The 27325-nt window shown below is 46.2% G+C and overlaps 2 protein-coding genes across 4 annotated transcripts in view; one reads left to right on the forward strand and one right to left on the reverse strand.

Moving 5' to 3' along the window:
- Positions 1-27325, reverse strand: part of WNT5B (Wnt family member 5B) — a 100815-nt gene that overhangs the window by 39997 nt on the left and 33493 nt on the right. The window lies entirely within an intron of this gene.
- On the forward strand, positions 8956-13176 carry FBXL14 (F-box and leucine rich repeat protein 14). Its single transcript, XM_033163212.1, has one exon. The coding sequence runs from the start codon at positions 9723-9725 to the stop codon at positions 10923-10925; it is 1203 nt and encodes a 400-aa protein (XP_033019103.1). The 5' UTR covers positions 8956-9722; the 3' UTR covers positions 10926-13176.

Consider the following 27325-nt stretch of genomic DNA (forward strand, 5'->3'; position numbering starts at 1 on the left):
GTGACCAGAAATTTTAATTCTGGCAACCAGAAGAAGGAAAACCCTACTGCATATTCCCACCATGGGAATAACAAAATTCTTTCAAAATCCCTACTAGGGCAATGTCTTTATTAGGTCAACCTGTTATGTATTGAAGTTCTCACCCTAAGCCACTAGGGGTGCTGTGTATATAGTTTCACTCTGCCTACCGTGGCTGCAGTTCTCACTCAGGTCCGCACATGCAAATGAAGGTTTGAGATTGCCGCTCATGGATTGGGTAGCTAGAGAGAGAGTTGTTACTGTTGCATGTTGCTGAATACTATATAAGCAGGCTGGCCCAGCCCTTCAGTTCAGTTCTGGTCCAGCCTGAGAATAAAGAGAGCTGCTTGAAAATCACTGTGTCGTTTGCTATGTCCACCCACTATTTAATACTGGCGACGAAGGTGGGATTTGATGGACATCAGAGCACAGCCAGACTCAGACGCTCACTGAGCGAAATCACTGAACAGAACCAATTCAGAGCTGACTGTTCTGGCTTCATTTGTGCCTCTACCACCGTTTGCCCCAGCCTCTGAATCATGGGATTCATACCTCGCTCGGTTTGCCTGCTACCTCCAAGCAAACGAGCTGACAGGAGGGTCAGAGGAGCGCAATGAGGCCTCTTCCTCAGCCTCCGCAGGCCCAAGGTGTTTGAGACGGACCGAGTTCTGGTCACGCCACTAAAAATCCAGGAAGCGCGTGGGACGTGCTACAAGAGAAGCTACGCTCCAAAGCCATCCAAAATTGCTGCCCACCATGTGTTTTACCACCAGAACCAGGCAGAGGGGGAGTCGATCAACAGCTACATTGCCGCCCTCCGAAAGCTACATTGCCGCCCTACCTTATCAACACCTCTGGTCTTCCAAGATCTGGGCCATCCAGGAGGCCCTGATCCCAAAGAACAAGACCGAGTTGTAGGCATTCCTGGGGCTGCTGAACTTCTACAATATGTTCCTGCCCCACAAAGCAACGCTAGCCGAGCCTCTCCACCGCCTCCTCAGCATGAAGGCACCATGGTCCTGGGGTCATCGGGAAATGGCGGCCTTCAACGCAGTCAAGGCCCTCCTCTCATCAGACAGTGTGCTGGTACTGTACAGTGAAGCCAGGCCGCTGGTCCTCGCATGTGATGCCTCGCCCTTTGGCATCAGCGCCATCCTCAGCCACCGGTTTCCAGATGGAAGGGAATCACCACTCGCCTACTTCTCTTGGATGCTGTCTCCGGCTGAACGGAATTACAGCCAGCTCAACAAGGAGGCACTGGCGCTTGTGGCTAAAGAGGTTCTACGAATATCTCTACGGAAGAATCTTCGACCTCATCACTGACCACAAGCCGCTCCTGGGCCTCCTCGCCAGTGACAGACCAACTCCACCGGTCCTCTCGCCACGCATGCTGCGATGGACTGTCTTTCTAGCAGCCTACAGCTACCAGCTCGTCCATTGTCGTTGCCCTCTTCCAGCGCTTGTAGAAGACCCAGCTCCTGCTTCATCGCTACTCCTGATTGAGGACCGCCCAGCAGCACCAGTGTCAGCTGCCGATGTGGCTTCTGCATCTGCCCAGGACCGCACCATCAGACGTGTGCTCAACTGGGTGTGGAGGGGGTGGCCAGAAGGGCCCTTTGCACCAGAGATCCAGCCATTTGCAACCAGACGGCACAAACTCTCGGCTCATCGTGGCTGCCTACTGTGTGGAGACCAAGTCGTGGTTCCCCAAAGACTCCGCCAATGTGTCCTCGAGGCTCTGCACATCGGCCACCCAGGGATTGTCAAAATGAAGGCATTGGCTTGGTGTTATGTCTGGTGGCCTAACATGGATGATGCCATCAACTCTTGGGTTGCCTCCTGTCAAGTGTGTCAAGAGTCGAGACCTGCACCGCCGACATAGTATGCAAGATTTTGAGTTCTCCAGAACTGTTCAATGGGCTAGATAGTGAACAGAGCAATTGGGGGGGGGGGTCCATCAGCAATAAAGGGAGACCATGCCTCTTTCAAAACGATACCTTGCTAGGACAGCATCAATGTCATGAGTTGGAGGGAAGGAGATCCTACCATAACATGCAACAAGAAAATAGAGTCTATGGACCTCCAGATGCTGGATTTCAACTCCCATCATGCCTGACTGTTATCCATGCATGCTGGAGCTGATGGGAGAGAAAGTCCAACAGCCTCTGGAGGGCCACAGGTTCTCCATTCTAGACATACAGGCTTGGCCCTGGCATAATCTGGTTTACAAACCCTAAACCATAGTTTATGTTCAGATGTAATGAGCAGCTATGGTTTGTCACAAACCAGGACAGGAGGGAACTGAAGCACTCATGGGCGGAAATGAGCACTTGCGTCTAAGGCATATTCCAGGCTCATTCACACAGGGCCCAAAAGTCAGTAAGCGCCAGCGATTTGTCTGAACAAAGCCAAAGACTTCGCCAGCTGCTTCTCTCCTATAAAACTTTCCCAGGACATCAGGTAAAAATGAAAGGCACACAAAGTGGGAATGGGAAAGGTGAGCTCTGCTAGCTACAATTGGCTAAGCCCAGCTAACATTTGTAGACCCCTCTTAGGAGGCTTGAGACTCAAATTCTCAAAGACTGCAGAATATGCTTCTTACTGGAGATTTACAACCTAGGATGCCAGATTGTCATAAAGCCGTACTGACTATCTGATCCCCTCAAATCTAACAATTTCAGAACTAATATGATTTTTATTACATTGTTTAGTGTGTCTCTAATGGGATGAGGGCCAATACGACTAGTTTGCCTGGAGCCTAGAAAATGCTGCTCAGGTCATGATGAGCATGGCATTCAAAATGTTTGTCTCCGTGATAAACTGCACTGATAATGTACATTTTGACTGCCCCATCTGTCTTCTGACTTTTTGGAAGCTCAGAAAAATTGCAAACAGCTGCTATTTGGATAAAACAAAATCCTATTACAGATCATTTTTCCTTATTCCTATTCAACATATGGTAAACACAAGACCAAGATATATGTGAATCCATACACTGGGGTTAGTCTTCCAAGTTGCAAATGCATGTTATTTTCAACCAACCTTTCTTTATTAAAAAAAAAAAAGCAGATTTGGGAGGCTCCAAATTTTATTCAAGGAGCAGTATGGAGAACGACAAGATTCTTAATCCTTTTCCCACCAGCCAGCTTTCCTATGAAAATTGCTCTCTTCTTCATGGAGAGAGCATAGAATTAAAGGGCAAAGGCTTAAACCCAGAAACACAATTGAGAGTGCATTCTACTCCTTGCTCGAGATAAGCATTGGTAGAGAGAGAAACAATTATTGTCTGATATTTTGCAAGCGGCTAGCATAAAAGATCGGCACCTGAACCTTAGTCTTCATCCCAAATTTTGAACCTTAGTCCTCATCCCAAATTTTGTCTTGTATTTCTAGCTCAGTGTTCTTCAACCTTAGGTTCCCAGACGTAGTTGGACTACAACTCCCATCATCTCCAGCCAGTTTAGTCAATGGTCAGGGATGATGGAAATGGTCAGGGCTGTCTTAAGTAAATCTGGTGCCCCTTGTGCTCCGCCGGGCAGGGCCAGGCGTGGCGGGCAGCTGGAGGGCGCGGAGGGGTGGGTGGGGATGCTGCCAGCTGTGCTCCACCTCAGCCTCCGCCTGCTCGGCTGAAGCGGCAGCGCAGCGCTGCCGTCCAGGGAGCCCTGGCTGAAGCGCCAACAGGAGGCTCGCCGACGGCCTCCCCGTGTCCGCAGCCCAAGAAGAGGTGGGCGAGAGCGGCACTGCCGGTGGGGCTGGAGGGCACAGGCACCCTCCTCAGGCCATGGCGCCTTGCACCAGTAGCCTCAATGGCTAAGACGTCCCTGGAAATGGTAGTCCAACAACATCTTGGTACCCAAGGTTGCAGAACACTGGCCAGGTGATTGTGACACCACAGAAATAGAATCCCAGCGCTCAAGTCAGGCTGGAATGCCATCCTAGTTCTTATCAGGTGGACTTAAAACCATCCGACTTCTTTTCAGTAGACATAATTGAGTCTGGCATAATATTGAGTGAAACCATCACCACCCTTGAAACATTACAGAATCAATTTATTCAAATTTCTGGTCCCCTGAATGATTTAAATGCAATGCAGGCATTTGGTCAAATGGGGTCATACAGCACTGTATTACCAGTACCCGGTATATTTGTTCACCAGCAGCACTGAAAAGAAAGACATGCTGTTGAAGTGAAGGGAAGGGATGAAGCCAGGGCTGGTTACAGAAGGTGGTAACAGTCAATAATAATAATAATAATAATAATAATAATAATAATAATAATAATAATAATAATTTATTATTTGTACCCCGCCCATCTGGCTGAGCTTCCCCAGCCACTCTGGGCGGCTCCCAAACGAATGTTAAAACAATACAGCGTTAGATATTAAAAACGTCCCTAAACAGGGCTGCCTTCAGATGTCTCTTAAAAATAGGATAGCTGCTTATTTCCTTGACATCTGATGGAAGGGTGTTCCACAGGGTGGGCGCCACTACCAAAAAGGCCCTCTGTCTGGTTCCCTGTAACCTCACTTCTCACAATGAGGGAACCGCCAGAAGGCCCTCGGCGCTGGATCTCAGTGTCCGGGCTGAACAATGGGGGTGGAGACGCTCCTTCAGGTATACAGGACCGAGGCCTTTTAGGGCTTTAAAGGTCAACACCAACACTTTGAATGTCAAGGATAAGAGACCCGTAAAGAGCCCCAACTTATTGGTGCACTGCATGGAGAACCAGAGGAGTTGAGAGTATGAGATTGTTTTTAGTTGGCATGCCCTGCCTTGAGGACCAGTGTCAGCAATTTAATTTTTCCACAATGCCCTGAGCAACACTATGTTGGGGCATTGTGGAAATTTTAAAAGTTCAGCAGCTCACAAAGTTGACCACTATACAAAAGCTGTTGCTTCTTGATGGAAGTTGTGGAAACTAGCAATAAAAATATGAGTAATAGCAAAACATAAGAAATTCGGGAGATGGGTTAAGTACTCTTCAGCACGCAGAAGGACTATTTAGTGTATATCAGGGTAGGTTACTATTAAGAGCTGCCTGTATCCACTCTCAATTTTTGAAAATTACTCCTATTCATGAGACACCAATAGACCTCTTTGCTTGGGTTTTCACTGACCATTATTATTCATGCTGGTGGTAGCTCCAAAGCAGACTGTACCTTTGGCAGCAAAGACCCACCGCCCCAGCAGAGTAAGGTGAGGAGACACCTCTGCCAAATCCTAACACGCAAAGCAGCAGAACAGATCATGGGTTAGGACTGCTCCCTTATCTCCCATGAGATATATATAAGGGAGTGCAGTTTTTCAACGTTCCATTTAGCATATTGAATGACTCACTTGCTTGTTATCCTGGGGATTTTTATATCTACTCCCTGTCCCAAGGGTTTCTTTGACACAGCGCACTTCGGTTTCACCCATTATTTTGTTTCTTTGATATCAATAAATCTACCAAGAATATGTAGATATGCAGAGCTGAGGCTGGGGTTACAGCCCCAAGGTTCTAATTTAATACATTTTTCTGGCCCTAACTGATGTGGGACATACCAATAGAAATGTTTCCCATCCCCCCATAAAAAGCCATTTAAAATAATTAAATGCCTTTAGAAGTTACCCATGGCTGCTTCTTAATACAACTACCAGCAATCAAGCTTACCAACTGATGAAAATATAGGGTATGGTTGGTAAAGCACACACACCATTTGTAAAGAAGCAACACGTACTAGTCCAACATAAAGATTTTGTTGGCCCTCGTTCAGCCTGACTTGCTCAAATCCCTTGATCTTGTGCCAGTAATGAGTAACATTAATGCAATGCCAATCCTGAGCAATGAGTGAAGTTATCCCATCACTACCTTTTTTGTACTGAACAGTGGCATTAGGGTGCACCCAAGTTGATCTAAATTCAGAGCTCTCATAAAGCATGCATTCCATAAATCAGCTCTACCCAAACTGTCCCTCCGCCTAACCTCCATGGCTCTATTCCAAACCCAAGTGGTAAAATCACAGCCTGAGGGTAAAATCCCAACTTTACACAGTATAGAAGCATTTAAATTGGTTTATTCCTACAGCCTTGACTGTAAAGCATGCTTAAATTCAAGTGTGCCAGTTTACATGGAATATTTCTCCTTTATATAGAATTGCATTCTTCTATTTATACTGGTCCAACCCCAGTGAAAATCAATGTCACCAAAGATATGGAGAGCTGCATACAATTCCAAAACAACACACAAAGCTAGCTGTTGCTCAGAAATAATGGTGTTACAAGCAGGCAGATAGGCTAGAGTGAATGTATCAAACAGGATTCCTAGTACATTTAGGATCCAGCCAAACACTGGGTTCTGAGGTGTGACTTCTACACAGCAAATTGGTATTATGCAGATGTCATCCATTTTCTGAGGACTGCTGTCTCAAAGTCCTGAGAAAAACTTCAGTAACCAACTTACAAAGACTCTTTCACTAATAAGCTAATACTTAAGACACTGCCATCAAGTGTGATCCTAAGCAGATATAATTCAGAATTTAAGTTCTACTTCATTCCTCATAAGTGCTCTGAAACACAACATACCACAATTATATCTGTATTAAGCCTTCCTTTTGGAATAACCTTGGAAGGATTTGGGAATAATTTTATTTAGTCAAGACACATGAGTATTTCTTAAAATACTTAGAAAGTTTAAAATGTGCTGTAGCAGGTTCATAGCCTTACAAAAGTATATGCTTTATATTATAACAACCATAGATACACAGGTAATGCTATAAAACCCAAAGGGATAAGTGATTACGTAATTTTAAAGAGATGTTGCTGACTACTGTTAATACCTACTCTACTCAGCGCTCGCAATCCATCAGGAAGATATCTTGTGTGCACCCCATTAAAACTAATGGGAGCTGTGCAAGAGATCTAGAGCTTCTGCAGAAGAACTTCTCAGTCAGTTGGACCCAGGCAGTGAACTAACATGGTGTGTTCTAATAGAAACAAAGCAAAAAATGGCATCTCTGAGAAATAAGAGCATCAGTGGTGCCTCAGAAGGTTGCAGCAGTACAATCCACCCACCCTCACCCACAAACAGTCCAATGGGAATTGAGCATTCTCAATAGGCACAGAACTAGGTGTCACCTGGAAAAGGGAGGCGGGGAGAGAGATAGGAACATCCTGGAAGACATGGCTGGGTAACTGGCTGGTACTCTGCAAAGGAACACTCCCTTTAAACAATACACTACAACAACAGTTTGTTGCAGGTTGACTTGCATTTTCTAATGTTGAACCACTGAGAAAAGTGGTAAGTACTTTTTCTTGAAATGTTGTTTGGGTAGCTTTGTGTAATGCAAACCAACATTTTTGCTTCCAGTCTCGCTTCATAGGGACATAATTCATGGGAGTTTCTTAGTACTCCTGCTTTATGATGAGATGCAGTTTTTGTGGTGAGGTTTTCCTCCCTATTTGTCAGGCCAGTGCAGATGAGCAGATATGCAAGTCATTATTTTGACCCCATGGTAAGTTACCACTTGGCAAACGGTTGTTGATATGAACCCACCAATGAGTGGGATATTCCCCACTGCAGTTTAGTATCAGCAGCAGTCACACATGGAAATATCTTTAATGAGAGGCTATATCCACAATGTGTTTTAAAGAAAGAAAAAAATTGCATTTTGTCCTTGTTGAAAAGTATTACCGACATACTTTACACAAAAATGCCTGAGCTGACATTGCAGAGAAGCCTAGAATGGGGAGGAACATCTTGCTAGAGCTATTGTACTACTGTGTGGAATGTTATTATGTGGAATGTGATGTTTAGAGGATATAAGGGCACAAACAGGTTGTCAAAGGTTAGTAAAATCCACACCTCAAGAAGTCTGAATTTTACCTAAACTATCTGGGTTTGGGCCATTTGCCTGCTCATAAAAGTCTAGAGCCATATAATATTGTAGTTTGGGTCTAGAGATATCTAGCAAGTCAAACACTAAAGCAAGTCCCTTACTTTCAACAAGTCCATGTAAGGCTGAAAGCAACAGTTATTTAAACGGCATTATTTCGCCTCATATTTATATTAACCATCTAACCGGGAATTTTTATCCACAGCTGCCCCGTGAAACAAATATTTAGTCAGTGCAACTCACATCTTCAAAGTAACAGCTTAGATACATACTTTCTCATTTATTTTGGTTGCAACTCCATACCTACTTACAATGGGAATAAAGCCCCATTGAACCCAAGGAGACTTTCTTCCGAGCAGACATATAGAAAAGATTGCATAGTTCATAAACAATATATTTGTGTGTTATTTTCATTCAAAGACCACTGCAAAGGTTTGTGTGATAACAGCTTAATTAAATTAAATTAATTAAATACCTTCAATTTTATTTTTTAAAAAGGGATTGTACCCAATATTTTCTTTTAAATTTAAAGCTAACCAAGAATAAACAATACTGCCTTGAGTCGAGGGTGAGGCGTAAAAAGCAGTTTGGGGTGCCCCCCCAAAAAAGTTTTTAGCCTTACTAAAATAACTCTTTCTCGCCCATCTCCAGGCAGCCCCAAGTGAGGGAGGGAAGGGAGCTTAGACTCCCATTCTTTCCACTCTCGATTTAACACCTGCCCTTTCAGCGAAGTCTCTCTCTCGGGCAACGGCCAAGCTCCCAAATCCTAACCTTAACGCTCCCACGGCGCTGCGGTGAGAGCAGCAGGTAGGATCCCCCCTCCCAGCTGCTAAACTATTCTTGGGGGCAACCCCTGGCCGGTCCCACGCCGCACTGTGGTCCCGGGAGAGCCACTCCACGCTCTGCGAAAGGCCCGTGGAGCCTGGCTCGATGGAGAGCGGCGCCGCGAGGGTTAACCCCGCCGGCTTGCCGAGAGGAGGGGGGGAAAGAGAGGGGGTGTTGCCAAGGCGACGGCTGCGAGTGTTCCGGATCGTACCACTGCGCAGGCGGCGCAGGGAGGTGTGGCGCAGCAGAGCCCGGCCCGGCCCAGCAGCAGCAGCCTCCTCCTCCTCCTGCCCAGTCCCCTCCCCCGCCCGGCCTGAGCGCGGTGCCGGGGCCTGGCAGCCAGCGAGCAAGTGAGCGAGGGAGCGCGCGAGTCGGAGCCTGCCGAGCCGAACGAGGCGGGAGGCGGGTCTCCCGAGAGCGGCGGCGGCGGCGGCGAAGGCGGCAGGAGGAAGAGCTCGGCAGCGGGCTGCCTTTCCCTCGCTCGCGCCGGCGGGGTCTGCCTGAGCGGCGGCTGGGAGACAAAGGAGGAAGAGGAGGAGGAGGAGGCGGCGGCGGCGGCGGCGCTCGGGGAAGAGAAAGCGCCCGCGGGACTGAGCGCGATGCGGCGCGGGGCCGCCCCAGGAAAGACGCGAGGCGGCAACGCGGCCTGCCTGGTGTGGCGCGGATAGAGGCGGCGGCGGCGGCGAGCAGGGGGACGGACGAGGGCAGTTGCGCGCCAGAGGCCGGGCTCGCAGCCGAGCTTACTTCGGCAGAGCAGCAGAGGCCGAGCCGCCCGCCTCGCCTGCCCTGGCGGTGGCGATGTGAGGCCCGAGCCGGAAGCGGCCGCCGAGAAAGAGAGCGCGCAGCCAGCGGCGCCGAGGAGAAACCCCTGAAGACCTGCCAAGCAGCGGCAGCGGCCCGGAGGCTGGGTCGAGCAGCCTTAACCGCGTCAGGGCCCCGGCGGGAGCGGCGGGCTCCGCCGCCGGGCCCGGGTGGCTGCGTGTCGGAGGCGAGCCGGGCCCGGGCGATGGAGACGCACATCTCGTGCCTGTTCCCGGAGCTGCTGGCCATGATCTTCGGGTACCTGGAAGTGCGGGACAAGGGCCGGGTGGCGCAGGTGTGCACGGCCTGGAGGGACGCCGCCTACCACCGCTCGGTATGGCGGGGCGTAGAGGCCAAGCTGCACCTGCGCCGTGCCAACCCATCGCTCTTCCCCAGCCTGGCGGCCAGGGGGATCCGGAGGGTGCAGATCCTATCACTGCGGCGCAGCCTCAGCTACGTGATTCAGGGCATGGCGGAGATTGAGAGCCTCAACCTGAGCGGCTGCTACAACCTCACCGACAACGGGCTGGGCCACGCCTTCGTGGCAGAAATCAGCTCGCTGAGGGCCCTGAACCTAAGCCTGTGCAAGCAGATCACCGACAGCAGCCTGGGCCGCATTGCCCAGTACCTAAAGGGTCTTGAGGTGCTGGAGCTAGGTGGTTGCAGCAACATCACCAACACTGGCCTCCTGCTTATCGCCTGGGGCCTGCAGCGCCTCAAGAGCCTCAACCTGCGTTCCTGCCGCCACCTTTCTGATGTGGGCATTGGGCACCTGGCAGGCATGACCCGGAGTGCGGCAGAGGGCTGCCTGGGCCTGGAGCAGCTCACGTTGCAGGACTGCCAGAAGCTCAGCGACCTTTCGCTCAAGCATCTGGCGCGGGGTCTCACTCGGCTGCGCCAGCTCAACCTCAGCTTTTGTGGGGGGATCTCAGACGCAGGGCTACTGCACCTGTCGCACATGAGCAGCCTGCGCACCCTGAACCTGCGTTCCTGTGACAATATCAGTGACACGGGCATCATGCATCTGGCAATGGGCAGCTTGCGTCTTTCAGGCTTGGACGTCTCCTTCTGTGACAAAGTGGGAGACCAAAGCCTGGCCTATATTGCACAGGGTTTGGATGGGTTGCGCTCACTCTCCCTTTGCTCTTGCCACATCAGCGACGAGGGCATCAACCGTATGGTGCGCCAGATGCACGGACTGCGCACTCTCAACATTGGCCAGTGCGTCCGCATCACCGACAAGGGCCTGGAGCTCATTGCAGAGCACCTCAGTCAGCTCACAGGCATTGACCTCTATGGTTGCACCCGCATAACTAAACGGGGCCTGGAGCGTATCACTCAACTGCCCTGCCTCAAGGTGCTCAACCTGGGACTTTGGCAAATGACTGAGAGCGAGAAAGTCAGGTGAGAGGAGGGGACACCTGGAAATCCCCACCCCTCTGGAGGGACTCAACAACTGACTGCTGCAATGGAAGAGGTGGGGGAAATATGACTCCAAACCTGGAGGGTGGGGGAAAGTATCCTCAGTACTTGCCTGTCTACCCCCTCAATTACCTGCCATAGCAGTGGAGGTGGGAAAGAGGGGAAAACCCACCATTCTTTCATAATTCCCTCCCCTGCACCAGTGGGAGACAACTGCACTCTTATATCAGCCTTCACTGTGGATGGATACAGTATCACTGTCCTTACCTTTTTCTATTGGGAATGCAGCTTCTCAATCTTTTATGCACTGGGGATGAATACAACCCCAAATCTGATTCCACCCCCCACCCCTCTTCTGCACTAGGGATGGAAGAAGAAAAGCTAGCCCGCCATTGTTGTTATTTACTGCAGACCGGCTCTTTATTGAGCATGCATAAGCCTCTTTCTTTCCCACTTCTTTTCCATTATTGCTTGTTCACCCGTTCCTAGTTTGCTTTTTATAGTCATCCACCCCTTTCTTTATATGGTATGTAGACAAGCTGTAGATATAGCAGGAACATAGAAAGCTGCCTTATACCAAGTCAGGCCATTGATCCATCTCATTCAGTATTATCCACACTGACTAGTAGCAGCTCTCCAGAAACTCAGGCAGGAGTCTTTCCCAGCCCTATCATACTACCTCTTCTGGGCCATAATACTTCTATTTTTCTCTTCCTGCCCCCCACCTTGTGCTTGAGGCTAGAAACAGCCATGCTTTTTAGACTTCCCTCCTGAGCAGGTGATGTTTCTTTGACACAGCACTATAAATGGAGTGTCAACTGAAGTGCACTCATACTTCTCACTGTTGCTTGCAGAAAATGGGGAGGAGACATCAAACACAGTATTTCTCCCTTGGACTCATTTTATGCTGTATCCAACCAACCCCATCACCATCTTTCCTTTGCTGCCAGTTAACAGTGCAATCCTATGCACATTTACTTTGAAGTAAATCCCACTGTTTTCAGTAGGCTGTACTCCCAGGTAAATGTGCATAATATTGCAGTCTCAGTCTAGAGGTTGAAGTCACCTTTGTTCAACATTTTATAATTCTTCCCCCCCTTACTCCATCTTTCCCCTCCTTTTTGTGTGTGTGTAGCTTGGGATAATACATACTTTTAACAACATATCCAACCACACATCTTTTCCATTTGGAGAATTGAGGGTGTATGAACGATGCAATTAATCTTCACTTGTACTTTTCACTAGAAATACTGTGACTGTCTTTTATTTAGAAACACATAACAAACAAAACTCTACAAAGCTTCCCTTTCCTGAAAATCTTGTGGGTGAGCTCAGCTTTTTTTATTCATTCTCTTCTCTTCAGTATTCATCTTCATACATAGTCTAATTTTGAAAGACATTTGCAGTGGCTGTTCTTGTGGATTTTTAAGTACACTTTTACTGCTTAATATATTCTCTATATAAATGTTTGGCTACCTCGGGTTTTGGGGTTTTGTTTTGTTTTTGTTTTCAACCCCCCTCCCCCAGGAGTTTTTATAAGAAAGATAAGAGACTGAAATATTTTGTGCCTAGACTGGAAAGATAATCTCTTGGGTTTATGATTGCAAGGGGGGAGGCTGGTTGGGGTTTCTTTCCTCCTGTGTCCCACATACACATCATCTTTGTGCCTCTCCCTCTCTGACTAAGGTTCTGGGGACCCAACCGTGCTCTTGCATTTCTACTCTTCTAGCACAAAAAGGTGTAACATGTAAACAGCCAAACGTATGATTGGGCTATGGTTAAAAGAGATGTGAAATAGAAACACCATTTCTTTAAATATATATATTATGCAAATCCCCACCTCCCCTTCTCTCAAATTACCTAGGTCAAGTAAGAAGCTTCCTATATGGAAGCAGAAAGAAGAGCAGAGTGGACTGACTTGCAGTTGGTTTCATTTATTGTTTCTCTTCTCTCATTAAATTAAAGCCACTTCTTGACTACTTGTCTTTAAAAAGAGAAATAAGTCAGCTTTGAAGAAAGCAAAAATGATGCGGGAAGAAGGGGCAGTTGAGCAGATTTTCAAATCCTCCACAGTTGCAGGTAATGGAATTCAGACAAGCCCAGACACATAACCCCACCATGGAATAAATGTACTGTTTGTGAATTTGTATAAAATAAAGATCCTCTTAAAACATTTTATATTCTTACAGTAAAAGGTTAAACTGATATTTATATAATAAAAGAGGAAATATGAAGTATGTTTTTGAAAAAAAAAGTATCTGTGTTGTCTTTGTCTTTTTAAAAGGCAGGTATATTTGATCAAAAGTTGTGAGAAGAGACACATCACAGAGCTCTTGCCCTGTCTCCTCTGTCAGCAAGCAGTCAGTAAGCAATTGGGTCCAGTGAATCAAAGGAATTGGAATGCTTTGTCCTTCTAGTACAGGAGGCTAAACAACTTCAGAATTAGAAGTTCACAACTGAGCAATTGGTTCCATTTGGAAGGATCTGTTAGTCCTAACTTATCCTAGTCTGTCTACATGTAATATGTAATTGAACCTGTCCAGTAATAGCTTTCAGTTCAGTGTTGGGCAAATCACTATTGCTACTAGATTTTAATAAGTTTTTTTTACAGATGCTGAGAACAGTACAGCAATGTTTGGTTTTTCATTTTCAACAGAGGTAATATCCCATATTTTGATTGCTGCATGAAATATCAAGTGAATCTGGATAACTAGAAACTTGGATGGCAAAAGGATGAAACCATGTGAATCATCCAAGTATTGAAAATAAAGTGAAAGCCAAACTTGGATGTTAAAAATAGCCTTGGGGTGGGAAGGTCCCCCCCTTTTGTACTCATCTGTGACTTTTGGCCTGACAGTTTAAAAAAAAACTTCTACTGAGGATTTTTCAAAACTGTGGGGGGGGGGGGTTTAAGCAGTGCTTATCGAGCATAAAACAAAGCTTTTTCTTTCTAAGTCATGCAGCATGGCTTTCTCCTCTTCTTTTCTTATTAAAGGAGGGGGGTGGAGAGAATGTGAAATGGTGGAAGGAGCAGCAGCCATTGTTCAGGAAAGTTAAAAGAGGAGCTGTCCTTGCTTGCTTGTTCAGTCATGCATACTGAATCTTGCTGTGTGAGGGTCCCTATGGAAGGGAGGAGGGGTGGTTCTTTCCCTCTTTTTAACATTCCTCTCCAGGCCTGGCTGTATTTAAGCTGCTTTTCCTCCATGTGGAGGGTGGGGGTGGGGGATGGTCTGGAGTTCCTGTACATTTGCATTTCAAGCACTTCCAGAGCTGTTGCAGGCTACTCTCTTCCATTCAAACTGTCCTCTCTACTAGTTGCCTTCTCTGCTAACAGTATGCCAGGTAAAACAACTACAGCAGAAAGACAGACACTTCCTCAGCTACAGTGGAACCAGCAACATCAGTTTCTCCTTCAACCCTGAAATACATTCATGTTCTAACACATGGAAAGGAACAAGATTAAATTTCTGCCTGGGGTTGGGAGGAAGCGATCCTTGCATTTCCTGTTCAGAGTAAGGTTTTACTGGACCTCCACTGTGCCCTCAAGAGGAAGCTAGCACCTAGATGGCTATTGCTGCTTTTATTTAAAGTATTTCATGCTTTCTGCTGGGAGTTGGTCACAAAAGCGGCATTGTTCTCGTTGGCAAAAGCCAGTACAATTGGATCTAATTGAGCCTGACACTACATCCATCTTCTTTTACTTGGAGGGAGGTATAAGGTCTGTTTCTATGTTTCTTCCTACTTTTGCCTTTTCTTTTTATAATTTATAATATGTTCATGACTGAAGAAGCAATGAACACTATTAAAATAAGAATGCTTGACTGGTAAGCAGTGATAGTGGAAAGAACCAGCTACCAGAAATATATTCCTTTCTTTCCTAACCAATCTCTGTATGTAATGGACACAAGTTCCCTAATACCTTGCTTTGGTGCAAGAGACTGGTAGCAAGTTTTGAAAAACCAGAGCTGAAACTAAAAATTTCCTGGGATTCAGAACATTAGCTATTGTGGGTTTGTTTTTGTTTTCTTAACCATCTATACTTCACTCTTCTACAGAGCAATTTAAATCCTCCATTCTGTGCCATAGGCCTCCGTTTGCACCAGTAGTTCCAACATGAACATGGTCTGTTTCCAGTGAGAAATAGGAAGGATTTATACAAGGGCAACTAGTCAGTTATAGCTGAGTGAATTTATGTCTGCCAAGATAAAGGACAACTTTTGGTAAGAGAATGGTTGGTACCTTATAGCTTTGACTGGAATAATATATGTGAATATCTGAAGCCAAACAAACTGTTCTGAAAACCTGGCTATGTACAGACACCTCTCATTTGCACAGCATGTGCTCCCTTCATTCGCCTATTTTTTATTATTAGACAGACGAAACTCCCACATACTGTAGCCACAAGTTTCCCCCGTCTTCAACAAAAGGTGGCTGTGCACAAAGCTGACTGGTTGACTCTTATGCTGGTTGTGAAGCCGTTATCCACTCACCCAGAGTAATGGATCATTTTAAAAAGGCATTAAATAACTAGATACCAGTTGACCAGGGGAGAACAAAAAGTTGGAGTCTTGTTGTTCTGGTCAGCAGGGAGCAGAGGATTAACTCCTGTTCAAGAAGAAGGCAGTGCCAATCAGAAAAAAACCTGCCCTTCCTGATGAGGAGGAACCTTCTAGTTTCGGGACTTGACTTAACCATAGAAATTTCCTACAAACAAAAAGCCATTGGCAGATTACATTTGTTGCCAGCAGAATAGTAGTAAAGAATAATATAGAGAGACAGGAAACCTCAACAGTGTCCTTTATTGAAAATTTGTGGTAAATAGCACAGAAGATGATGTGAACCACCCTCCACGACTGGTTGTACTAATATAATGTTTGGGGGTCTGCTGACCAGAAGAACACTTGGTAACAAAGCATGCATTCTCAAGTCAAGGGAGTTGAGCAGACAACAAAGGGCTATCCAATAGCAATATTCCCAAAACGGAGAGAGAGAAAACACTTTGTAATACTTGTTGCAGGACCCTTCAATGGAAGGATAATTTGGCAAATGTCACATGAAGATGGAGGGTTCACCCACTGACCACGTCATGGAGGCTTTTAGTGGTGTGTTGGATCTATGGCAGCCAAGATAGATGCTCTATGCATGGAGAGGGCTGTCATACCCCTTTGAAGGAGATGTCAAGCCTAGGCATTATATGCTAGGCAATGTGTTCTCAAGCCCCACTTCTGGAAAGTTCCCCCCTGCACCCCAATAGTGGAAGATTTTTCCAGGCAGACTAGGAGTTTGGCGCAATGGAACATTTTGTATAGGCCGAGGGGTCCCCATCGGGCTTGTGTCATTCCTTATTCCTGGGTGACGGTGGACTTGATCTAGTTCTATAGGATTCATCTGTATGTACTAGTGAAACCAGGTGTGATTGCAAGCTTCAGTAGTGACTGAGCTACCCATTTCTATGAATTCTTTTCATGGCTCAAACCAAGCTCACTTAACAATGGATAATACCTATTAGACTGTGAAATGGCCATATGTTGCAATTGATACATTTGGCCTGAACCCATCTGCTGCCAAAGTGCAGGTGGGGGGGGAACCATAGTATTCAATGGGCAGAAACCACAACCTTACAAGGAAAAACAAACCACAGAAACACAAACCTTACAAGGAACTACATTTTGAGGTGTACATTCCAATAGGTCTTTAGGCCAAATAAGATCTGGAAGACAGAGAACCAACTAATGCCACCATAATGGCATTAAACCTCACACTATCAGTTGCAAAGGTGGAAGCAGACAAGGGTAGACCATCTAAACTTATATCCACTGCCACAGACAGAAACTTTAGCCAATTTATATCATTCTTATGGACAACTAACCAGTGCAACTACATGACCATCTAGGAGGCCATCCAAACTACTTAAGGGCAATACTTACATACCTACTTACTTATTTAAACTGCACCCACCTGGAGAACCTAACTGGCTTTCTGCTACTGCCTTTGGAAATGCTTCAATGACCTCAGAAGTCTTGGGAGAGGAATCGGCTCTCTAAACAGAAGCAAGCTCCTCATCCTATTGCAATCAGCCCAAATTTACATAGGTGTTACGTTCCGGGGATTGCACCTAAAGCCAAAATTGTGTACAGTCAAAACACATTGAGTTCCCAGAACCCCACCCTTTTCTATTTTTTGCCATGCTCATAAAGCTGAATGTGCACAACCCAAAGGCATATAAATTGTGGGCTTACTGCATAATGACTTTAGATAAAAGGTGGGAAAATCCTCACTCAGAATTGAACTTGTCTGTCCTGCTCAATCCCTTCTACGCTTGGGGTGAGGAAGCATCTACTGCACAGGAGGAAGTTCTTAAACTCTGGTTTTATTCACCAGACAGTCCACTGCTCTCTGTTTCTGAGGGAGGAAGGTAGGAAATTTGACAAAGAGAACCCCTTGATGAAATAAGGTACTGCTACCTCAAGTTGTGCCCATGTGTGATATCTCTTTTCTCAGGGACAACTTTTGGTTCTCTGAAACTTCTGGTGATAAATGCAAGATAACTCTCTTCTTGTCAGGCCTGTATTTGATCTAACTTTCAGGAGATCTATAGACTCCTGGGTTGTACTCTACCATTCAGTAAACTGATGATCAGAAGTGCTAGTATTCAGGGAAATATGAGGGCATTGCCCAAACTTGTTTTTGCGCCAGATTGTGTGTGCACATGCATGAACACACACAAAAATGCTCAGCTGTCTTTTTAGGAAGAGCAGAAGTTCAGTGGCCCTAGATATAGAAGGTCCCGGGATCTCTCCCCAGCATCTCCAGGCAGGGCTGGAAGAGACCCCTGGCAGACAGCACAGACAAGACTGAGTCAGATGGAGCAATGATCTGACTCAGCACAAGGCAGCCTCCCACATTCAACTTTCGAAACACCTGGCAGGGAGTGGTAACCTTTCCACCAGCTGGAAAGCTTGCATATGGAGAGAAACCCTTATGGGACTGTTTCCAATGTCTCAAGCCCCAGAGCAACAGTGCCACTTCCTACTTACAGAAGAAAAGACAGGCAGCTGCTTAAGAAGGGAGGGAGTTCAGTTACCACCCCTATCCATTTTATTCTTACCTCAAGGCCATGCCTCTGTGAGGCTACCTGGCTCTTGCAACACACCAGCCCTGTGCCTCATGAGTTGAAATGAGAGAATTGCTTCCTCTGGAGAGCTGCTCTTCTCTAGCGTTTTGCTTTCCCTGAAAAACTGGGTCTCAGTGCGGTAATTGGACTTTTCTGTCCCATTCCAATGCTGCACCTCACAAAAGAGGGAACTGGTTTCCCTGCAGAAAAAAACAGGGCTGCCCTTCCTCTCCATCTAGTATTGCAATGAGATTTCAGCTGTGTTCTCTAGCGTCCCTCAAGTGAGAGACATGAGCTTCTTAGGAATAAAAGCAGCTTTTCATATCAGTGTCTCTGGCTACACTTAATTTAAAGCAGCCATTTTATGCACTACCACAAGGGACTGCTGATTCCACAAGGGGCTTGTGCTGCTTTTTCACACTCCACAAGGTGGCAGAAGGACTTTCCAGGAATACTAACCTTTAACTTGCCAACAGTACTGTTAGCACCTTGTTTGCCAAACTTGCTAGGCCTCAATGCCGCTATTAGGCCTTTGTATATACTCTTAAGGGGAAGGAGGGCTGCTCCCTCAGGAAAGGAGGGACTGATGACAGCCACCCTTCCATATGCCTGCTCTGCCTCACTGAGGCAATCAGAGGGAAAGGCAGGCTAGGGCAACAACCACTCTTGTCACTAGTATCATTCTTGAAGTAAATAAAGGCGGGAAAATGAGAGACACACCAGGGAACCCTTTTAGTTTGCTGTTTACAGTTCTTGCACTATTGTCTTGGTGTCTGTGGGTTCCAGATACTACTGAATGCCATTTTGTGAGGGGCTTCAGAATGCCATTGTGTACTGCCAACAGAGCCATCTTTCCCATTTGGTTTATTGGCGTGCTGCGCCAGGGCACCAGCCTCTCAGGGGCGCCCCAGCGAGTGGGGGAGCTGCACGGCTTTGCTGGCGGCCTCCCCTTTCACTCCTGCACGCCCGCCAGCTGCGTCCCGTCAACCATATGGCTGGCGGGTGTGCAGCTTGACTCCCAAGCCGCCGTGGGATGAGAGTGATCCCTGCAGAGGCTTAGGATGAAAGCTGCGCCCCGCCAACTATATGGCTGGCGTGTGTGCAGCTTCCTTCCCAAGCCCCCGCGGGAGGAGAGCGATCCCTGCAGAGGCTTGGGAAAAGGTCAACAACTCTGGGAAACGGGGGTTGGGGCACCAGAGGGATCTTTGCACCACGGCGCAGGATATGCTTAAGACAGCTCTGACTGCCAAGCAATGCCAAGGTCAGGTCACAGCAGATAAGCCCTGTCTCGCTTCTAGGCCTGACATCCAGGCAGGTTTAGGACAGAAAAGAGTGCCTCAACAGCAGTGTGTTTTGCTGCAGTACCAGCTTGGGGGGGGGGAAGCCAAGCACAGGACAGGAAGGCCATTTCTCCTGAGCAACTCCTCAGACTTCAAAGAATCATTGAATGGTAGAGTTGCAATGGACCACAAGGGTCATCGAGTCCAACCTCCTGCAATGCAAGACTCGTTTTACTCACTGGAGGCATTGGAGCATAGTAAAACAACAATGAAACAAACAAAATAACCTCTGTCTGCAACCTGACTTGTATAATTGGCTCCTTACGACACTTAAAACACCATTTCAAGCACCAAGAAGTAAACATAGCCAGTGGCCTGTTGCTTATGGAACCAGGCCAGCATCAGGTAGTTTCTCATTAGAAGCCATTCCCCTTACAGTACGTAAGTTGTTAGAGTGGCAGTAGATCTGTTAATGGAAGTTTGAAAGAAAAAAGCCTTCTGCTTCTTGTGATATGAGGGTCATTACCCAATTAAAAAAGGTATCACTCCTGGGCTGATTAATCCACTTTTCCAGATGCTTTAGCACCTGTTTTCTCAGCTGAAAAAAAAACACTGGGTGAAGAGAGCTTTCGTGTGCATGCACACTTCTTCAGATACGAAGGGTATCTGAAGAAGTGTGCATGCACACGAAAGCTCATACCAGGAACAAACTCAGTTGGTCTCTAAGGTGCTACTAGAAAGAATTTTCGATTTTGTTTTGACTATGGCAGACCAACACGGCTACCCACCTGTAACTGGGTGAAGAGACTTAACCTCAATCATCAAGCAGAAAAAGAAAGCAGGTCTGTTTGAGAAAGAGAGCTCTAGGCTTCCCTCCTGCTTGACTCCACCTGTCATTCTGCATGTTAATATTGGAACTGAATTAGTGCTGCCCAAAATTATTGCTCTGGGCTCTGGCATTCTACAGAGCTACCTCCATAAAATAGATCTGGTGGCAGCCAAAAAAAGGGAACTCCCATTCTTGATATTGTTCCCTTTCCAGGATTAGTTCAGGAGTTACATCCTTCCTGGCATCCAAACTGGATTCTCCTTCAATTTGGCAGTAGAGAGGAGCATGCTTCTTTCGTGGGATGGCAGATTAAGCCCCTGTCAGAAAGTTGGCCTGGGAGCAAAACATCTCTTCAAGTAAGGACTGGTTTGTTATTTCCCCAAAAGGGTAGGCCCTGCTGAAAGCCAAAAGGAGGACAATTTCTGCTTTAATTTCCTTGCCAGAAGTCAGCCAGAGAGCTGTGCTCTCTTCTATGTGGCCAGTCCTAGTGTTCTCTCATTCATATGACATATTCAGTGGACCTAGAGCAGAAGTCTTCCTCAACAGGGACAGATATACTGTAGGCTAAAACCAAAGGCCAAACTGCGAGAGGCAGTGAAGGATAGGCGTGCCTGGCGTACTCTGGTCCATGGGGTCACGAAGAGTCGGACACGACTGAACGACTGAACAACAACAACAACAAAACCAAAGGATCTGTCTCCTTTGTGCATAACAAGAGTATCTCTTTATGAAAGTGGTGGTTGCTTATTGGGCCAGCAGGCTGCCAATTCAGTAAGAGACTCTGAATGAGTGGAAAGATGAGCACTTAACCAGCAGGTTCCCACTTGTCAAGGTTGTTGGCTGGCAGGGGAGAAAGTCCTTCAAATGGAGGCTGTGGCTGTGTTGTCCAGAGTTGCTTGAACACCCATGCACAAGCTCTCCACATCCCATTAAGTAGGAACATGCGGCCTACAAGTCTCTTTACCAAGCACAGCTACCTTCTGCATGCAAAGCAGATGCTCCACCACTGATGCTCTTTCCTGAAAAGCAGCAGGGAGGAAGGTGAAGGTGGCTCTTTTATTTGCAAAAGCACTACAGTGACCAAAAGAACCAAGTGCTGCACCGGGGTCTTGGAGAGATGTCTTGCTACCTCAGGTATCAGTCCCTTTCCTGACCATGACACCACAGGGGAGGTCCCCTCACTACCTCCGAAAGTGTGTTGTGTACTTCTATTAGTACTGGGTTCTCTTTGAGTCTATGGAAGTAATCCTATGAGTTTTTCTCAAGTGCAGTGTTGCAGGATATGGTTACAAATCTAAATGTCAAAAGGGAAATGCAAAATTAAGCAGCTCCCAACATGATTTTGAACAACGTGGTAGCCTTTACCATGTGCTATGACACAAGGTAGTATAAGGAACAGATATGTCTATATATTCAAGGAAACACCTACCAAAGAACTAGAAGATTTGGCATTGCAAACTGAGCTAAAAATCTGAAATGTTTTGTGGTAAAAAAGCTTCTACCTTTACATCATTATCCTATACATGTTTATTCAGAAGTGAGTCCCACTGTTATTAATGGAGCTTACTCCCAGGAAAGTATACAGATTGTAGCCATAGTTCATAATTTTATTTTATTTGTGAACCAATTATGCATCCAATTAACAAATAGTATTCCACAACAAGGAACTGCATTTGTTTTTCTTTCTTGGAAAAATACTTTTTAAAAGAACAGTTATTATAGCTGCAATACTGCTACTTTCGCACATACTCTTAGAGGGTATCAGAGAGTATGATCTCAGGCCCCACCGTATTTGATTTTACTGCAAAGTATAATATTTTTCCTTGACCTTTCCCCAACTAGGATGAGAACAAGCTCTCACTATATTATTTCCAAATTGAATAAGGGAGAAAATTTGCCCTCGAGCTGCTGCAACTAAACGGACATGTGAGGCAACGCAGAATTCCAAAGTATAACTCGGTTTGGCTGTACGGGGTGGAGTATAGGAACAAAAATTTGAAACCTTTTCTATTGACCTGTTCCAAGCTGAAATACTCCTGCATTGTCTAATGCCCAGAAAAAGCGGAAACTGATGCAGTTTGGGGCTGGGAAGTCAGGGAAGTATGTCTGAGCACTGATGCTGTGTGAAACTCCCATTTGGTTGGTTGGGATTCCAAGGTAAATAGCCTTGTAAAGCATGTAGCCACAAGGTTAGATGGAGTGAGCCCCAAAATGTGTTCACTTACCTAAACCTGCTGAGAGCGGGTGCAGTGTAAAGGCTAAGAGTGTGCATTGGGAAACCCTCAGTTCAACTATTGCTGCAACCATGAAGTAGCCTTAAGCAAGCCACTACTGCTCAGCCCTGATCCACTATGCATCTGCAATATGGGAATAATATAGCTACTTTATAGAGAGTAGCTGTAAGGAGTATTTGGAGGAAGTATTCAAAGCATTTAACCTAAAGTGTTAATATAAATGCTATGTATTATTATTACCTCCATGCACATGGTAGATAGCAAAACCCCAAGCAATTGGAGAAGGCTGGTTCACACTATATTTTTCTATATGTCTAAAATGGGACATTGGGGGGGGGTTGTTTCATGCAGACGTTGCTTTCTTTTGGACACCCCTCCTGTGATTAAGCAAAGAGACTGCAGTGTGCACAGAGTTTCTTCATGTTTCATGATGAACTAGATAGGCAGTGAGGGGTTAAAGAGGCACGTGTTTGCCTCAAGTTGGAGGCATTTGGGAAAGGAGGGGGGGGGTGAAGATTTGAAAATAGAAGTCAATGCACTTCAATGCTAGCATTTCAAAGGAATGTGTTCTGCAAAATCTGCTGCTCTCAGGAACAGGCACAGTCTGGTTCCAGCAAAGTGGGGTCTTTGTGTTTTTCCTGCCTCCCTCCCTTCAGCAAAGCCCACTTCTATAGGCAGCTGCTCTTTCATACTGCTGTCTGTTAAGAAAAGATAATCGATAACTCTACTGGAATAGCTAAGGCTATGTTTGAAGACCCCTAAGGATGTCTTCTAGGCGCTGTGCCAAAGCTGTTGGCATGATTGCATAATGCTTCCCTGCAGTGTCCAGCCAGAGTCCTTCCTGTCAAATTCTCTAGCCTTAAAAGCTGCATGGAGGGGGTGGGGTGGGAGACAGAGGTGAGGTTTCAGTTTTTTTTACAAGGAGTTAGTTTCCTCCCACATTTGTTCTGCAATGTAGCTAATGCGTTTCCCTCCTCTTTCTTTCCCCTCCCCAATTAAATTAAATCAAATCAAATCTAGTTGGTAGAAACAAGACCCAATGCAAAAAGCCTAAAATAGCTTTCACACTGATTTCATCAACAGTTCTATATATATTTCCTGGGGAAAGTGCTAAAAGGGGAAAACATTATAATAAATGGGTACCTGAAAAAGAGTGTACTTTGCATTTAAGAACAGCCACTATTGGTGGCTGGAACAAAAGAAAGGGCTGTAGCACATGTTTTGGATGCAAAAGAACCTAGGTTCATTCCCTGGAATATCCAAATAGGGCTGGGGGGAAATCCTGTCCTGAAATTCTGGAGAACGGCTGACAGTGAATGTAGTATATTCTACTGAGTTAGGTAGCTTCTTATGTTCCAAAATGGAATAATCTCAGAATGTGTTTTTATATTTTCCCCAATACAGATTCTCTCTCTCTCTCACTCCAAGGTCTAGGATACACAGTTAAAACAACTAAGCCAAAAGTCTTTACTACAGCAAAGTCTCGTGAAGGCTGCACACTGTAGACCAATTGCACCACAACAGTCCAACTGATCTGAAGATTTTAAAAGTTAGTGGAATAAAAGGTTTCACCTTTCTCATGTAAACTACATTTCCCCAGAGCTACATACTTTGGTGCAGTTCTAATCCAAGGCTTCATCTCTGCTCAGTTGTGCCACTGATTCATGATACATTGTGATTCCTGAGGCAGATAAATTATGCCCCCAAGGTGGTAACAATATAATTCTAAACTAAATAATGGGTCATTTCTAACCTTTAAAGATATTCCAGTATTGCCACCTGAGGCAGGTCACACTTTGCCTAATGGCAGAACTGGCCCAGTTCTACAGTCAATGTTTGTGGAATTGTAATTTCAATTTAACTTTTTCTCTAATAGGGCAGGACCACAACAAATTCTAGCTCCAAGTAGAGAAGACAGTTTTTAAATTCCAAAAAAAAAAACAGGAGAGAGAGAGAATATGCATATGATAGAGGAGCCTAGGAAGGACTTAAAATGTGCTGAATCCAAAACTTCTTAAAACAAATCTTGCAGTACAGTACAGTCTGCACCTAATAGGAACTGTTTACAGAAGGAAGATGGCATAGAAGGGCAACAGCAGAAGGCAAGCTCAAGAAGGATAGCAGGTGGTAACAGTCACTGGTAACAGATATTGACAGGAGGGGCGCAGCTGAGAAATGGGCTGAGTGATTTATGGACTACAGCCCCCGAACTGCTCATTCAAAAGCCGGAGCCTAATTGTTGTGGAGTTCTTATAATTGCACATGCGCACAGGGCACCAGCTGGCTTCACTCGATAAATGGAAATAAAGTATTTCCAGGCACCCCAGCCCAGACTCTGGGATGACATCCCTTCACTCTCTATTATTTCCATAATTAGCTGTGCATGGGCAGAGTTCAGAATCCATTTCCAGTCACAAATATCCAAGGCCAGACTCTCCCGACAAAGCAGATAGCAACATCCATCCAGACCAACATATTTTGCTAGGAATGAACAAGCATTGCTCCCTTAGCAATTGTGCTTTTGTGAATGTTCTAATCAAGCATTTAAAAGAGACTCAAAGAAACTCACAATGCACATACCTCCCCCACCACTAGCTTCCCCTTTCCAGGTTGCCCCCAGCCCAAATATTTACCTTTGGAGAATGCAAAGGCAATGGAGGATTCTTTCAGCTGAGAGTCCTTTTCTGGTGAGGACTAAGGCTACCTGTTCTATCATCTCCAACAAAAATAGTATGTAATGTGTCTATTTCTCACTGGAGATTCTGGGACTGGTAGCCCTTGTCCCTGGTAGGAAAAAATGCTCTGCTGGAGAACTCCCTAGCTCCACTTTCCCCTTCCCTAAAAGTATATTCTTGCGGAGGGGAGGAACAAGTCAGCTTGCAGGATTAAGGCAAGCACAGACCTACACATAATCTAAAAAAAATGTAGTATAAACACTGACAACTGGGAAACACTGGCCTGCTAGTGCTCCAGTTGGAGAACAGCCTTTGCTGAAGGTGTCATTGACTTTGAAGACACTCGAACTCAGAACTCAAGGGGAAAACGTGCTAAGAGGAAGGCACACTTGGCAAATCCACACTGTGATCAACTCCCACCCAGGAACCAATGTCCCCACTGTGGAAGGACATGTGGGTCCAGAATTGGCCTCCACAGTCACTTACCGACTCATTGTTAAAACCATGTTTATGGAAGACAATCTTACTCAGCTGTGAGTGATCGCAGAAGAAGAAGAATTGTTGCTATCCTTGGTCTAATCCAGGGATGGGGAAACTTTTTTAACCTGAGGGCCATATTCTCTTCTGAGAGCCATCTGCCAGTGGTTTGTGGGGCCACAGACAAACGTGTGTGGTGCAACACGTGAACATTTTGTCTTTATACAATAGGTTAGTTTCTATAGACACTCTCACACATCCCTCTCTGTCCTCCATTGAGAAAAAGCACAGGACATTAACAGAGTGAAATGACCCATTTATATATTTCCCATCAAGCAAAACATTTGGAGTGCAAAGTATGGCCTTGAGAGAGTTCTGAGGGGACTTCCGGCTGGCGACGCCATAGCGGGTGGTCGGGGCTGCTTCGGCTGCGAGGCGCCCGATCCATCCCGGGGGTTAGGAGCCCCGCAACCGCAAAGCGGGGCTCCGGTTGGGGTGCGGGAAGAGCGTCCCGCACCCTGGGCTCCCCGGCTGCGCCCACGGAGGCTCCGAACCCTTCCCTTGCCCCCCCTGTAAAGGGGGAGTGGGGGTGAAGGGACAACGGAGCCGGGCTTACGGGGATATGCCCCAACCGGGATGCAAATGCGGCGACAAAGCCCGCGGTGAGCGTCTTAGTTCTACCTTTGAAGAATGGAGCCAAAGGAACCCGGTGGTCGTGAGTAACTAATTTGACCAGAAATCGAGCTTTTGGAACGATCCGGGGGGAAGGAGAAAGGCAGCCTGCCTTCTTCCCTTCGAGTTAAAGAAGCTAACCAATTTGAGCAACTGCTGCTACAGGACTGCTACAATGTGCTTAAAATTGATACATGAGACTGGCAAACTTTTTTCTTGGGAAGTAAATTAGTGGAAAATATCTCCATTTAAAGTTGCGGTATCTGCGCTCCAGTTTAGGAAAATGGCGATGAACAGAGAGGCAGGAGTAGAAATTTGATACCCACTTCCTCCCCCTCTACCAGTATGCTGGGCTTCGTCCTTGAACTGGTACTGAACTCTGGACTAACGGACGAACAGAGGCTCACTGCTTTGAAGGTGGAACTGCTGTACAGGAAAGTCAAAGTCTTGTGTGGGGGTCTGAAAGAGAACCAATTGCCCACAGAGGAGGCTTTTAAAACTTTTAATACTTTGGAAGAAAGTCTTGCCAAAGAGCTGAGAGGGTGTCTGGGAAGATGGAGAGAAATGAGTGAGCTACTTCGGAGAAGAAACTCGCCTTTTGGGGGTGGCAGTCCCAAGGCGACGGTAAGATTTGTTATATCCAGTCCCCGAGGTGTGAGCTCGGGGGCCAGGGACAGAGAATTATGGTTTTTACAAGAAGAAAAGGAATGCTACAAAGAACCGGAGAAGCTGAGAGACGACGAGATGGACATCCTGGAGCTCGTGGCAAGGAGAGTTTTGGACTGTGCCTGGATCTGTGGACGCTTGGAGAGGGAAGCCACAGGGAAATTCAGTGTTGATGCCACCAGGAGAAGAATAATGGACAGAGGGGGTGTGGGGTGAAACACTAAGTAAAATTTGAAGTAGCCTGTCATGGAATTTTGAAATCGGAGGGTGAATACTGTCAACAATCTTTCTGTTTTATTTTTTGTTTGAATATGAAAGGAGATATTTTGAGTTACTATGTTATTAGCAGCAGTTTAAAGGATAGAAGAGATAGATATGATATAAATGATTGGTGAAGATTTCAATGGAAGAAGAATTATGATGAGATATTACTACGATG

Source organism: Lacerta agilis, chromosome 10, assembly GCF_009819535.1.
Source record: "Lacerta agilis isolate rLacAgi1 chromosome 10, rLacAgi1.pri, whole genome shotgun sequence".
Taxonomy (NCBI): Eukaryota; Metazoa; Chordata; class Lepidosauria; order Squamata; family Lacertidae; genus Lacerta; species Lacerta agilis.

Excerpts from the sequence above, each read along its gene's own strand:
- FBXL14 (XM_033163212.1), top strand. The coding sequence starts at position 9,723 with ATGGAGACGCACATCTCGTGCCTGTTCCCGGAGCTGCTGGCCATGATC.